The sequence below is a fragment of the Rhinopithecus roxellana genome, chromosome 10 (genome assembly GCF_007565055.1).
Source record: "Rhinopithecus roxellana isolate Shanxi Qingling chromosome 10, ASM756505v1, whole genome shotgun sequence".
NCBI classification, from domain to species: domain Eukaryota; kingdom Metazoa; phylum Chordata; class Mammalia; order Primates; family Cercopithecidae; genus Rhinopithecus; species Rhinopithecus roxellana.
Genome location: NC_044558.1, coordinates 69,860,936 through 69,874,970, shown reverse-complemented (window position 1 = coordinate 69,874,970; position 14,035 = coordinate 69,860,936). Strand labels below are relative to the sequence as shown.

Here is a 14,035-nt window from a genome sequence, read left to right as displayed (position 1 = left end):
ACAACTTCTGTAAAATTTCAGGATACAAAATCAGTGTACAAAAATCAGCAGCATTTCTGTATGTCAGTAATGTCCAAGCTGAGAGCCAAATCGAGAACACAAGCTCATTCACAATAGCCTCAAAAAGAAAAAATACATAGGAATACAGCTAACCAGGCAGGTGGAAGATATATCTACAATGAGAATTAGAAAACACTTTTGAAAGAAATCAGAGATGCCACAAATGAATGGATAAGCATTCTATGTTCATGAATAGGAAGAATCAATATTGTTAAAATTGTCATATTTTCTGCAGCAATTTACAGATTCAGTGCTATTTCTACCATTTTTCACAGAATTACCCATAGTCTATTCTAAAATTCATATGGAACAATAAAAGAGCCCAAACAGCCAAAGCAATCCTAAGCAAACAGCACAAAATCAGCAGCATCACACTACCTGACTTCAAACTACACTACAAACCTATAGTAACCAAAACAGCATATTGGTACAAAAACAAATACAGAGACCAATGGAACAGGTTAGAGAACCCAGAAATAAAACCATACACCTATAACCATCTACAACCATCTGATCTTCAACAAAGTTGATAATAACAAGCAATGGGGAAGGGACTTCCTATTAAATAAATGGTGCTGGAATAACTGGCTAGCCATACGCAGAATGAAACTGACCCCTTTCACTGTATACAAAGATCAACTCAAGATGGATTAAAGACTTACATATAAGATCTAAAATGATAGAAACCCTAGAAGAAAATATTGGAAACACCATTCTGAACACAGGCATTGACAAAAATTTTATGATGAAGTTCCCACAAGCAATTGCAACAAAAACAAAAATGGACACGTGGGACATAATTAAACTGAAGAGCTTCTGCCCAGCAAAATAAACTATCAACAGAGTAAATGAACAACCTATGTGATACGGTTTTGCTGTGTGCCCACCCAAATTCACCTTGAATTGTAATAACCCTCACATGTCAAGGGAGGTGCCAGTGGAGATAATCATGGATTCAGTTTCCCCCATACTGTTCTGGTAGTAGTGAATAAGACTCACGAGATCTGATGGTTTTATAAATGGGAGTTCCCCTGCACACAGCTCTCTTGTTTGTTACTATGTATGTCATACTTTTGCTTCTCCTTTGCCTTCTCCCATGATTGTGAGACCTCCCCAGCCATGTGGAACTGTGAGTCCATTAAACCTCTTCCTTTATAAATTACCCAGTCTCGGGTATGTCTTTATTAGCAGTGTGAGAACAGATAAATACACTACAGAATAGGAGAAAATATTTGCAAAATATCCATCTGACAAAGGTCTGATAGCCAGAATTTATAGGGAACTTAAATAAATCAACAAGCAAGAAAACAAATAATCTCATTAAAAAATGGGCAAAGGACATGAACAGACACTTATCAAAGGAACACATACACATGGCCAACAAGCATATATATATATAAAGCTCAGCGTCACTAATCATTAGAGAAATGCAAATCAAACTGCAATGAGATACCATCTCACACTAGTTAGAATGGCTATTAAAAAGAAAAAGAAATGACAGATGCCAGCTAGGCTGCAGAGAAAAATGAATGCCTATACGCTGCTGGTGGGAATGTGAATTCAGCCACTGTGAGAAGCAGTTTGGAGATTTCACAAAGAACTTAAAATAGAACTCATATTTGACCTACCAATCCCTGGGCATATAGCGACATCCACTCGGTCATGGAGACCCTAACCCAGTGGTGCTGGAGCAATTAAGACAAAGACATAGAACTAGAGTGCAGAGTGGGAATCAGGGGGCTGACAGCCTTCAGAGCTGAGGGCCATGAACAAAGTTTGACCCACATATTTATTGACAGCAAGCCAGTGATAAGCATTATTTCTATAGATTATAGATTAGCTAAAAGCATTCCTTATGGGAAACAAAGGGACAGGCTCTGCCTTGTTATCTGCAGCAGGAACATGTCCTTATGGCACAGATCACTCATGCTATTGTGTGTGGTTTAGGAACGCCGTGAGTGGTTTTCCACCCTGGGTGGGCCAGGTTTTCCTTGCCCTCATTCTGGTGAACCAATAACCTCCAGTGTGAGCGTCATAGCCATCACGAGCATGTCACAGTCCTGCAGAGATTTTGTTTATGGCCAGTTTCTCATGGCCTGTTTATGGCCAGATTTGGGGGCCTGTTCCCAGCAGGCATATGCCTAAAGGATATGAATTGTTGTACCATAATGGCAAATGCATATAGATGTTTATTACAGCACTATTCACAATAGCAAGACGCGGAATCAACCTAAATGCCTATCAGTGGTGGACTGGATAAAGAAAATATACCATCAAGTACTATGCAGCCATAAAAAATAATGAAATCATGTCCTTTGCAGCAACGTGGATGCAGCTGGAGACCATTATCCTAAGCAAATTAATAAAGGAACAGAAAACCAAATACTGCATATTCTCACTTATAAGTGGGAACTAAACATTGAATATACGGAGGCACAATGATGGGAACAACAGACACAAGGGCCTACTTGAGTGGGGAGGGTGAGAGGAGGGTGAGGATCAAAAACTTGCACCTATCAGATACTATGCTCACTACCTGAGTGATGAAATCTTTTGTACACCAAACTCCAGTGACACACAATCTACTCATGCAACAAACCTGCACGTGTACTCTCTGAACCTAAAATAAAAGGCACAACAATTTTTAAAAAGGCATGATGGATGACTAAAGCAAGAAGAAACTATCTCAGCAGTTTTATATGTGCTAATATTGAGTGATGTCAATATATTGTTAAGTAGAGAGAAATAAAATGACATACTAGCAAATACAATTTTATCTATTATGTTCATTAATATCCTTTATGTATATGCTTGTTTATTGATAGAATAACACTTGTTTATCTTAAATGATACTCCACAAATTAGTGGCTACCTCAAGAGCGACACTACATAGCCATAGTTTGGCCTTGTAGCCCTCATAAATCAATATTTTACATAAGTATCACATGCTTAGCATACAACCATATCAAATATGACTTTAGATATAATATATGTAGTACCTGCATGGGAATTAGCTTGTAATCAGGCTAAGAAGATAAGAATGGCAAAAGTAGAGACTCACACAGAATGTCAATTAATACTCAGTTTTGTCACACAAGTATTTTATGAAGCCCTCTTAGAAGACTGCAGCATTCAGTGACCTCCTTCCCTTTGATTTTAAATAGTAATTATAGACTGTATCATACTGTAACATTAAATTATGTCTTTATCATTTTCTAATAGTTCAGTATATGATAGTCTTGTCTTTATAGAAAAGATTGTCAAATCCTTTGACCCTAAATCCATTTGTGTGATATATTACTGATATAAAGCAAAGTGACTGGATAGAAATCTCAGATATGAACAATAACACACCAATAATTATTATACCACCTGCTAATATATATATATTGTGCTCATAGGTGATTAATAAGAAAACAAGGTACAGAGAGGTTAATTACATTGTCCTAAATTAAAAAAAAAAAAAAAAACCTACTAAGAGATATATTTAGGGTTAGAACCCAGGCAGGCTGACTCTGGAAATAGTGCACATAATGGTATAATAGATGGTGACCTTGCTCTGTTATTTAACCTCATTGACTTCTCTTCCTCCATTGCTAAAAGGTGGAAAATAATGACTTACTTTACAAAGCTGCTGTGATGCTTAATAAGAAAACTCCATTAACAGCTTTGTAATCCATGAAGCTGTATAGCCAATGTGAAGTATAACTGTCATCATTGCTATATTCATGCTGTTGTTAACCGGCATCATACAGGCTCACCTCACAGGAAAGCAAAGATTTCACTTAGATTTCTATAGAGATAGTTTTTTTTAATAATCATTTACTGACTTTTAAACCTCAAAATGCATGTTTTTGCTGAGATTGCACAATATCTGTCTTCTCAAATAAGTTATATTCTACTGAAAAAGATTATCTGATAAGCCATGATGTGGTGAGTGCCATAATGAGGTTCTGAGTTCTGTACAGGGACCTAGTAGAGAGGAAAGGGGAAGGGAAGGATTTTGAGACTCAAAGAGTTAAGCACATTTCTACCAGCATAGAAAGATTTGCAATTTCAAATTCTAATACCTGCCTGTGAGAAAGGCATTCACAGGTTTTGTGTATTTATGCTACGCAGAAACCTCATGGCATTGTCTTTAGTCTCCCTTTCCGGCATCTTTTCCCACAAAGACTGTCCTTGACCAACACCAGAAATGAATTTGATTTCTCTAATGCAGGAGATAATTGGATTTTTCTTTATGGAATGCATCCCTTTAATGACTGTCTCTGCTCCTGCCAATTTAGCTGCAAGTGACCTGACATTGATCTGATGATATGACTTAAAATAAAGAGTTTGAGCTGGAGGTGACAAAGATCAGCTGCCTAGCATCTGAAAGAATGTTTTTTTGCTTCATCTCACCATTTTCCTGAGAAAATGCTTTATCCTTGAATGTCATTTTTACAAAACATGCAGCTGTAATAATTGGTCATACAGCAGCAGATTGCTTCCTTCTAGAAAATATAATAAGTATTTCCCAGAAAGTGCCCTGGAGAAAACATTGAAAATTGAATAAAACCCACCCAGTAATCATTCTGTTCCTTGGAAATATTTATTACCATGTTGATTCTTTCTGGAACAGGATAAATATTACTGAAGAGAATTAATTAAATCTTTTAAAAGTCTGATGCAACAAGAAATATTTATTTACGTGTTTATTCATGTAACCTTTAGGTTTTGTTAAAATATTTGACGTGAGACCTGTTATTAAAGAAGGTTATAAAGGTACAGTGGCTGAAATTGTATTTGGAAAAAATAGCAATTTTTTCCTCAAGAAGAGTTATGATATAAAGCTCTTTTTATTCCTAAGAGTATGTGAGATTTAAATTTCTCTGTTTTCACCTTTATTTTTTTTTCAGTAACAATGTAATTCACTTGATTCATAGTTAATTTTTATTCTATCATCTTCCCTTTACTCCTTTTGATAAGTATCATGAATCATTTTGATGGGAAATACTATCCATGGGCATTAGTTTGAGTGAGAAAATATAATCCTGTAATTTAAAAGGATCAAGAAGAAAATAAACATGAAAAAATCATTGATGAACTAGTTTCCCTTTAAAAATAAGTAAAAAATGTTTTCCTTTTTGAATTCTTAATATTAGTTGCATTCACATTGATGGTGATTGACAGTTTAAAGAGGAATAAACTGAAAGTTTATATTAAAACCATGCATGATTGTTGAATCTTTTTTTATTCAACAATGAAGCCACATCATGTGAAATTATTGTAGGCCCTATGTTAAATAGAGCCTACATAAATCTGTAGTGTTACTCAGTGAAGGGGAATGGACTATCTTTGGTTCTCATCAACCAAGAGAATGTTGGGAACTCTATTCCTAGAAATGACATTGAGAAATAATATGAAGAATTAATATCAGATCTTTCCTGTAAACTAGAATCCTTATCCACCATTCTGATTGTGTCATCTAAGTGAGCATGTGAAGCAGTGACATGCTGGTGAATGTTTCCAGAGACCATTTTGGATGCCCCTGCTTGAGAATTGATGTGCCTTCTACAGGAAGTCCAGTACTATAGAAGGGGTCACTGATCTAACAGGACTCCCCACTGAATCACCATCTTTCATCATAAATGATTAAATTTCACCCATATCAAGGCCACTGTTGAAAGCTACACTTAAATGCAATGATAAAGCTTTAAGCACAAGAGAAAAATTTATTTTAGTGGATGATGAAAATTCTCTCTTAATGCAAGAAACCTCATTTCGTTTCTGTTTTCATAATTTTGAATCTATCTTGTCTGAATTTGAACATTATTAATTAAAATCATAAGTATTGGAATAGTGTTCCCTTCTCTTGCAGGGAAGGCAGATTTTCTGGAAATGGGAAACGTGTGTGTGTGTAACATACACACACACTTATGTAACACTTTTTTAAAGGAAATTTATTCTCCATCCTCATTGGATTTTTAAAATACCTTTCTAATAGATTAACTATTTATGATACTTTGAGCTTCTGCTGAAATCATTAATATGTGATGTGGTAAATGAGCAATGTATTTTGTTAATGGATCTTTAAAAACAGGTATTTATATCTTAATTTATTTTATCATTTCTTCTTGAGCAAATATTTTGGTCTAGTATATAAAAATCCCTTTGACATTAGAAGGGATAGAAAGATCTTCACCATCAAGGATTTCAAAGCCTAGTGAAGAGAGAAAAAAGTATATAAGTAAGTAAAAGAGAAGGTAGAAGGTGATACATGACATGAGAAGGATGGGTCAAGAACCACAAGTTTTCTATAAGTGGGAGAGAACAGTGAAGACATCACGGTAGTAATATGACTTAGGCCTCAGAAGATGGGCAGAATCTGTGCAGGTGAGGAAAAGAGGAAGAACATTTTTAGATGAAGGCATAGAATTGTGGGTGAGAGAATGCTAGCTAATTAGAATAAATATGCTATAAAAATGGGTACGAGTAGTTTACCCCACATATAGTTGGAAGAAGTAAGGAAGAGGAAAAGAGAAGATAATATTTTGATTAATGATATCACTAAAAATCTAGACATCAGGGAATGCTTGAGTTTTGGATTTAGACAAACTTTTAAAGAATATAGTATTTTATTTGTTACATATGCTTTGTTTCTATGGTGATACTAATATTCAAAGGTACTTTCTTTATATAAGGTAATCTTAATATTAAAAAAATCTTAATATCTGACATGTTGAATGACTTTAAATGTGCTTATTCCGTATGTACAGTACAGTCAAATAAACTATTAGAGTTTTTAATTGAATGAAGTATATCCTAATTTTTTTTCTGCATATGTTATAATGTTAAAATGTGTACTTATTCTATTCTCAATAGAATGTAAATTATAGGCTTATAGTTAAATCTGATTTTAAGATTTCTGAAAGTGCTAAATAAGTTCCTTTCATTGCTTCAGGTCACTGATATGATGCTTCAGGACAAACCCTATCCTGACTGGGGAAAATCCGCAAGAGCTTTCTGGAAGAAAGGAAATGTTAGGATCACTTTGTTCTGGTAGGAAATTGTTTCACTTACTTATTTCTGCCTTGCCTCATTCACTAAAGGACTTGAGTTGGGTGTAATTTTCCTTAGAGATACAGAATTCTATCTAGAGGGACATTTTTGGTACCTACTAATGCTCTATTAAAACCATTATCCTAATTATTTTATGAATTAATTTCTTCTTACATATTGTGTATATTCACATTTATAAAAGAGAAGTTTTGCTAATATAGTGATACACTTAAGATTTGACCAGAGGTAGGTTTTTGATTCAGCAAAAACAAGCTGTAATTTTCATCAGTAAAATCTGATATATAAAACTGTCTCCTATAAATACTAAATTGCCTAGTATATTTGACAGGATATGATTTTGCTCTGAGAAGTGATAAAGAAAAGGAACCTCTTTACAAATCACATCGGCTACATTGGCATTTCTTCTTTATGTAGTTTCCTTTAGCTCTCCAGCCCAATCCTTGAAATTAAAAAATAATCCATGTCTTATGGAACTTTGTTTTTTGTGAAGTCACCATTATTTATGTGTATGTGAACAAGTTCAAATAGAAAAGTTAGAAATAGAGAGGCAGCAAGAAGGGCACTTTCACGTGGCTGTGGGACACTCCCCAAGCACAGTGATTCTACATGATATAATATACAATTGAATAATTATATAATCCCAAGAAAAGTTATGTAAACTAACACTTACAAATGTTCTTTTTTTTTTTTTTTTTTTTTTTTTTTTTTTTTTTTTTTTTTTTTTTTGTGGAACTCAACTAAAGCAGTGCTGAAAGGCAACTTTCTAGCACTAAATGCTCTTTATTTATTTATTTATTTATTATTATTATACTTTAAGTTCTAGGGTACATGTGCATAACGTGCAGGTTTGTTACATATGTATACTCGTGCCATGTTGGTGTGCTGCACCCATCAACTTGTCAGCACCCATCAACTCGTCATTTACATCAGGTATAACTCCCAGTGCAATCCCTCCCCTCTCCCCACTCACCATAATAGGCCCCGGTGTGTGATGTTCCCCTTCCCGAGTCCAAGTGATCTCATTGTTCGGTTCCCACCTATGAATGAGAACATGCGGTGTTTGGTTTTCTGTTCTTGCGATAGTTTGCTGAGAATGATGGTTTCCAGCTGCATCCCTGTCCCTACAAAGGACCCGAACTCATCCTTTTTTATGGCTGCATAGTATTCCATGGTGTATATGTGCCACATTTTCTTAATCCAGTCTGTCACTGATGGACATTTGAGTTGATTCCAAGTCTTTGCTATTGTGAATAGTGCCGCAATGAACATACGTGTGCATGTGTCTTTATAGCAGCGTGATTTATAAACCTTTAGGTATATACCCAGTAATGTGATGGCTGGGTCATATGGTACTTCTAGTTCTAGATCCTTGAGGAATCGCCATACTGTTTTCCATAATGGTTACAATCCCACCAACAGTGTAAAAGTGTTCCTTTTTCTCCACATCCTCTCCAGCACCTGTTGTTTCCTGACTTTTTATGATTGCCATTCTAACTGGTGTGAGATGAAAAAATGCTTGTCAACACTGGCCATCAGAGAAATGCAAATCAAAACCACAATGAGATACCGTCTCACAAATGTTCTACAGTATTTCGCCCTTACCTATGGTTTCCCTGGTTTTAGTTACCCTCGGTCAACTGTGGTCTGAAAATATTAAATGGAATGTTCCAGAAATAAACCATACATAAATTTTAAATTGTGTGCTTTTCTGAGTAGTGTGATGAAGACTCATACTCTCCCAGGAGATCAATCATCTCTTTGTCTAGCGTCTATCCATGCTGTCGATGCTACCTGCCCTTTAGTTACTTAGTAGCTATCTCACTTATCGGATCTATTGTCAAGGTATTACAGTGCTGTGTCCAAGTGATCCTTATTTTAGATAGTGACAGCCCCAAAGCATAAGAGTATTGTTGCTGGCAATTTGGGTTAAGCCGAAGAGAAGCAATATGGCTTCCTTTAAGTGAAAAGGTGAAAGTTCTCTACTTAATAAGGAAAAAAAAAAAATCATACGCTGAGGTTAACATATTGTATGCTAAGAAATATGGTAAGAATGGATCTTCTATCCCTGCAATTGTAAAGAAGGAAAAATAAGTTCGTGCATAGGATATATAGGGTTTATACTATCCAGGACTGCAAGCATCCACTGGGGGTCTTGGAATGTATGCCCACCAGATAAGGGGACAACTGTAATTGATTATAGCTGGTGCTGGTGTATATTATCCTGTATACCTGCCTTTTGAAACAAAAGAGAAAAAAAAAAACCTGTTTATTCTTGGATTTAATTCTGGCAGTTGATTTTTTAAATGCAAATGCTTTAAAAATCATAGTAACTAAGTACTTGAGGAAAATATACACTCTATCTTATCTTTTGTGCTTTAGCACTATCATTAAATGTTGCTGGAGATATATGACATTTTGAACTCAATTCTTAGCAGGTAAACAAAAATGGATTTTCAATGCTGTTATGAAAATTAGTATGATTTTTTAGATGGGTATTCACACCTCATCTTCATGAGTCACATGTGGCCTATGGTACTATGTAACCTCCATCTTTTTTCCTATTTGTAAACTTCCCATATAGCTTTTCTGAATAATTATATTATAATTAATATGATTAAGTATATAATTACTATAAATATAATAAATATAATTAATAATTATAAGAAATATTTATTGATAGTATGTTTTACTTGAGGCAGTAGGCCAAAGACTCTACATCCTATATCTTTATTTATTTAATCATGACAATCCTGTAAGATAGGTGCTATTGTTACAGGCATAGGTCTCTGACTCCAGAGCCCTAGTTTTTAATTATTACACTAGGACTGCCTTTGTTCTAGGCGAACAAAGGATACATCAGTGTGCACATTTCCAAATGATTAATGTTAATGTTAATTCTTGTTTAGGTAGGGTGCTAAAGAAGAACATATAGTTATTGGGAGCCTTCTTCCCTACAAAATTCTCTACAGGGGTCTTAAACGTCAGAATTTGAAAGGAGATAAACTAATATCAAATGTGTTTAAAGATGGTCTCTCTTAAAACAATATTTATTTACTATGTTTACATATGTTTCTTATTAGTGTACTGATATGGTCTCACTCTGTGTCCCCACCCAAATCTCATCTTGAATTGTAGTTCCCACAATCCCCACTTGTCATGGGAGGGACCCAGTGGGAAGTAATTGAATCATGGGGGTGATCACCCCCTTGCTGTTCTCATGATAGTGAGTGAGTTCTCATGAGGTCTGATGGTTTTATAAGGGGCTTTTCCACATTTGTTTGGAACTTTTCTCTCCTGCTGCCATGTGGAGAAGGACGTGTTTGCTTCCCCTTCAGTTGTGATTGTAAGTTTTCTGACACCTTCCCAGCCATGCAGAACTGTGGGTCATTTAAACCTCTTTTCTTTATAAATTACCCATTCTCAGGTATTTCTTCACAGCAGCATGAGAATGGACTAATACATGTATCTTCAAAGGTAGCTGATTGATGACTGTTCTCTGCTAGTTATCAAGGTCACATGTATACTATTTGCTAGGGTAAGCCATGTATTATATAGGCCCCCATGATTGTTGTCATTAGCTGTTCTTAATCATGATTGCTGTTTCAGAGGAGAGAAATCCATTAATACGATTTTTTCTTTGAACATTATCACTCAGGTCTATATATCACCGGTGTCTTACAAATGCTTTATTTTTTATGTTTTGAGGCAAAGTCTTGCTCTGTAGCCCAGGCTGGAGTGCAGTGGCGCAGTCTCGGCTCACTGCAGCCTCTGCCTCCTGGGTTCTAGTGATTCTCCTGCCTCAGCCTCCAGAGTAGCTGGGATTACAGGCACATGCCACCAGGCCTGGCTAGTTTTTTTTTTTTTTTTTTTTTTTTTTTGTATTTTTAGTAGAGACAGGGTTTCACCATGTTGGCCAAGCTGGTCTTGAACTCCTGACCACGGGTGATCTACCCACCTTGGGCTCCCAAAGTGCTGGGATTATAGGTGTGAGCCACCGCGCCCGGCCTCAAATGGGTTTATTTTTAACATATGTGATAACATAGCCCAGTGGGTATTCTAAAATGTAGTTTAAATGCTGTAAAAATGATAATTTAATTAGTCACTGGCAGATAGATAATATTCTTAGAGAGCAAACTAAAATTCACACATTTTGTAGTCATTGTTTCTGTAAAATTTTTAATAATTAGGCAATATATTAGAGAGATTGTTTTCACTGTTTTATATCAAATCAATGTATTTCAAATCATTGCATAAAGTAACTGAAGAACAATTTAAATGCCACTTTAAAAATTTTTCCCATTTTATCCATTTCTATACATTTAGATTATCTTGACAACGGTATTCATGGTTTTAAAAAAGGAAAAGCTGATGGAAAAAGTTGAATATAGAAATTATGCGGGAAGCAAAGAAATCTTCCTTTTTGTTCATACTTTTCACATAAAAGGGATTTAGCAAGTAAAAAGGGCATTTGGTGTTTGGTTTGGTTTTGTTTTTTTAGCCCTAGGAGATAAAATACAAAACTCATTGGCGAGGTTTTAGATTAAATAAAAGATAGTATTTACATACTTTGTGTCGCCCACTCAAAAATGGATGTTTTCTTTTGATTTTGCTTTAGTTAAGGAAAGAGAGATTAGTGTGAAAAAAAAAAATGTATGGTGGAGAAAAAATTTTGCAAAGGAAATCTTTCTTAACTTGCAGTGTGACTGCACGGGAGTTTGAGCAGCACAACATGTAATTTTGTTCTAGTAAACGTATCTCTTACCTACTTGTAGCTGCTTTAACTCACAAACGCCTGTCAGAAACTGAGTTCTTCCTTAGTTTTCAGTGATAGGTGTCTCTGCCTTGAAGAAAATGGTTCCTAGTTCTTTCTGCAATTGTGCAAAGATGAGGCTGCTGTAGCACCTGGGCTATCATATTGCAGAGGAACCTAAATAGTGACTATATTTGAAAGGTGGAAAGGGGGGAATATTTATACGTCTCCTCCAAAGCCCTTTTCCTAGCCCTTTTGATAATTAAAAAGAGCAAAGATCTAAGAATCTAAATGCTATGTGAATGCCTTGTGCTCTTCTATTTTTCAGAGGCGCTACCAACAACCATTTTCACTGACTTGTGTCTGAAGTAAAAGAACAGCTACATAAAGAACAAGTAATATGATATTCATATTAGCTTCTATTCCCCTGATTTGTGTACTCTCAAGAGACACAATTTGTATGCCTTTGAAGGGAAGCATTTTAGGGTGATATTTCCCAAAGGCTTAGCTTAAAAAGAAAAATAAGACAAAACAGACTTTTGTGATTAGCAGAGGAATTGGTGGAAGAAGGGATTGGGAGGTCTAGTGGTCATTAGGGCTCCACAAATACTCCAGGTCTTCACCTTCCTGACATATAAGAGGATTTCACCTTTCTGCCCCCTCTGATTACATGACTTGCTTTGACCAAGGCAAATTTTTATTTTTTTATTTATTGAGACAGAGTCTCACTCTGTTGCCCAGGCTGTAGTACAGTGGCACAATCTTGGCTCACTGCAACCTCTGCCTCCCGAGTTCAAGAGATTCTCCTGCCCCAGCCTCCTGAGTAGCTGGGATTACAGGCACACACCACCATGCCTGGCTAATTTTTGTATTTTTAGTAGAGATGGAGTTTCACCATGTTGGTCAGACTGGTCTTGAACCCCTGACCTCGTGATCTGCCCGCCTCGGTCTCCCAAAGTTCTGGGATTACAGGCATGAGCCAGTACTCTCAGCCAAAAGGAGCTCTTTTCTCAGTTGCAATTGTGGAAGCTGTGTCTAGCTGGAGCCCTTGTCATTTGGATTTCCTGAATGACCAGGATAAAGCAAGCATCCTTGATAACACTGCAGACTTGTAGTTTGAGTGAGAAATAATCCACTGAGATTTAAGGACTGTCTGATACTATAGTATAAAATAACCCATTCTGATGGAATGTCATCCCTAGAAATGGGGTGCTGCCATAATGGAAAGCTGAAATTTGAGTATTAAGGGCTGGGCAGCAAATGGCAAGGAAATTGATTCTGGAAACTGGAAAGATGGTAATCTGAGCACTACTGAGTATTATAGTGGCAAGTATTATAGTATTTGAGTATTATAGTGGCAAAGCAGTTGGTAAAACTGTGGTCTGTGATGACTTGGAAGCTCCAAGAGAAGTTGGAAAGCAAAATATTCCCAATGTATTGCTGTGTGTATCTGTGTACAGCAGCTGTGTACTCTGTTCCATCCTGGTTCATAGGATTAAAGTTTATGTTTTCTCTTTTGGATGTGCAATGTTGTGTATTTTTTAAAGTACTTTCTCTACCAATGTAATGATTTGGATGGGGTATCTCTTAATTATAATTATCTTAATTCTTAACTGAGAAACAAATGTAGCAGCTGATATTCTTGCTGCTTTGAATATCATAGTTATTAAAGTCTAACAAAAAGGAACTTAGTTGTTTACCTCTGACCGGAGAAGAGTTAATCAACAAATGATTATTATCTTAATATACATTAAATATGGTATGGAGAGTAACATAACAATCATAAAAATACAATAAGGTAATGGAGACCTAAGAATCAGGGGAAATGACAGGCAGAAAAGTTTTGGTAATAGTATTAGTAACTAGTAGTTTGATGTCCCTTACAGAGCAACTCATTTACCATTATTAAGTGAAAGTGAATTATTTGTTTTTTGAGCAATGTTTCAAAACTAAGGGAGTGGAGAGTGCAGGGGAGGGTTCCTCTGAGACAAGTTGAGACCTGAGACAGACCCCACCGACGAGCATTCTCTTTCTGGGATTAGACTGCTGCCATTGCCCAGGTCCAGCGCGAATTCCCCTCAGCAGTGCTGGTTATGTGGTGCCAGCTCTTGTTTTCAGAATATCTTTTTTCTTCATTTCCCCTGCTGTCCAGAGCTCCCTTTG

At 36.1% G+C, this 14,035-nt stretch overlaps 1 protein-coding gene across 1 annotated transcript in view; it reads left to right on the top strand.

Moving 5' to 3' along the window:
- The window catches only part of TMEM117 (transmembrane protein 117), a 580,634-nt gene that overhangs the window by 389,013 nt on the left and 177,586 nt on the right, over window positions 1-14,035 (top strand). The window contains exon 5 of the mRNA XM_030939932.1: window positions 7,004-7,101. Within this exon, the coding sequence (XP_030795792.1) occupies window positions 7,004-7,101 (98 nt within the window). The remainder of the gene's footprint in view (window positions 1-7,003; window positions 7,102-14,035) is intronic.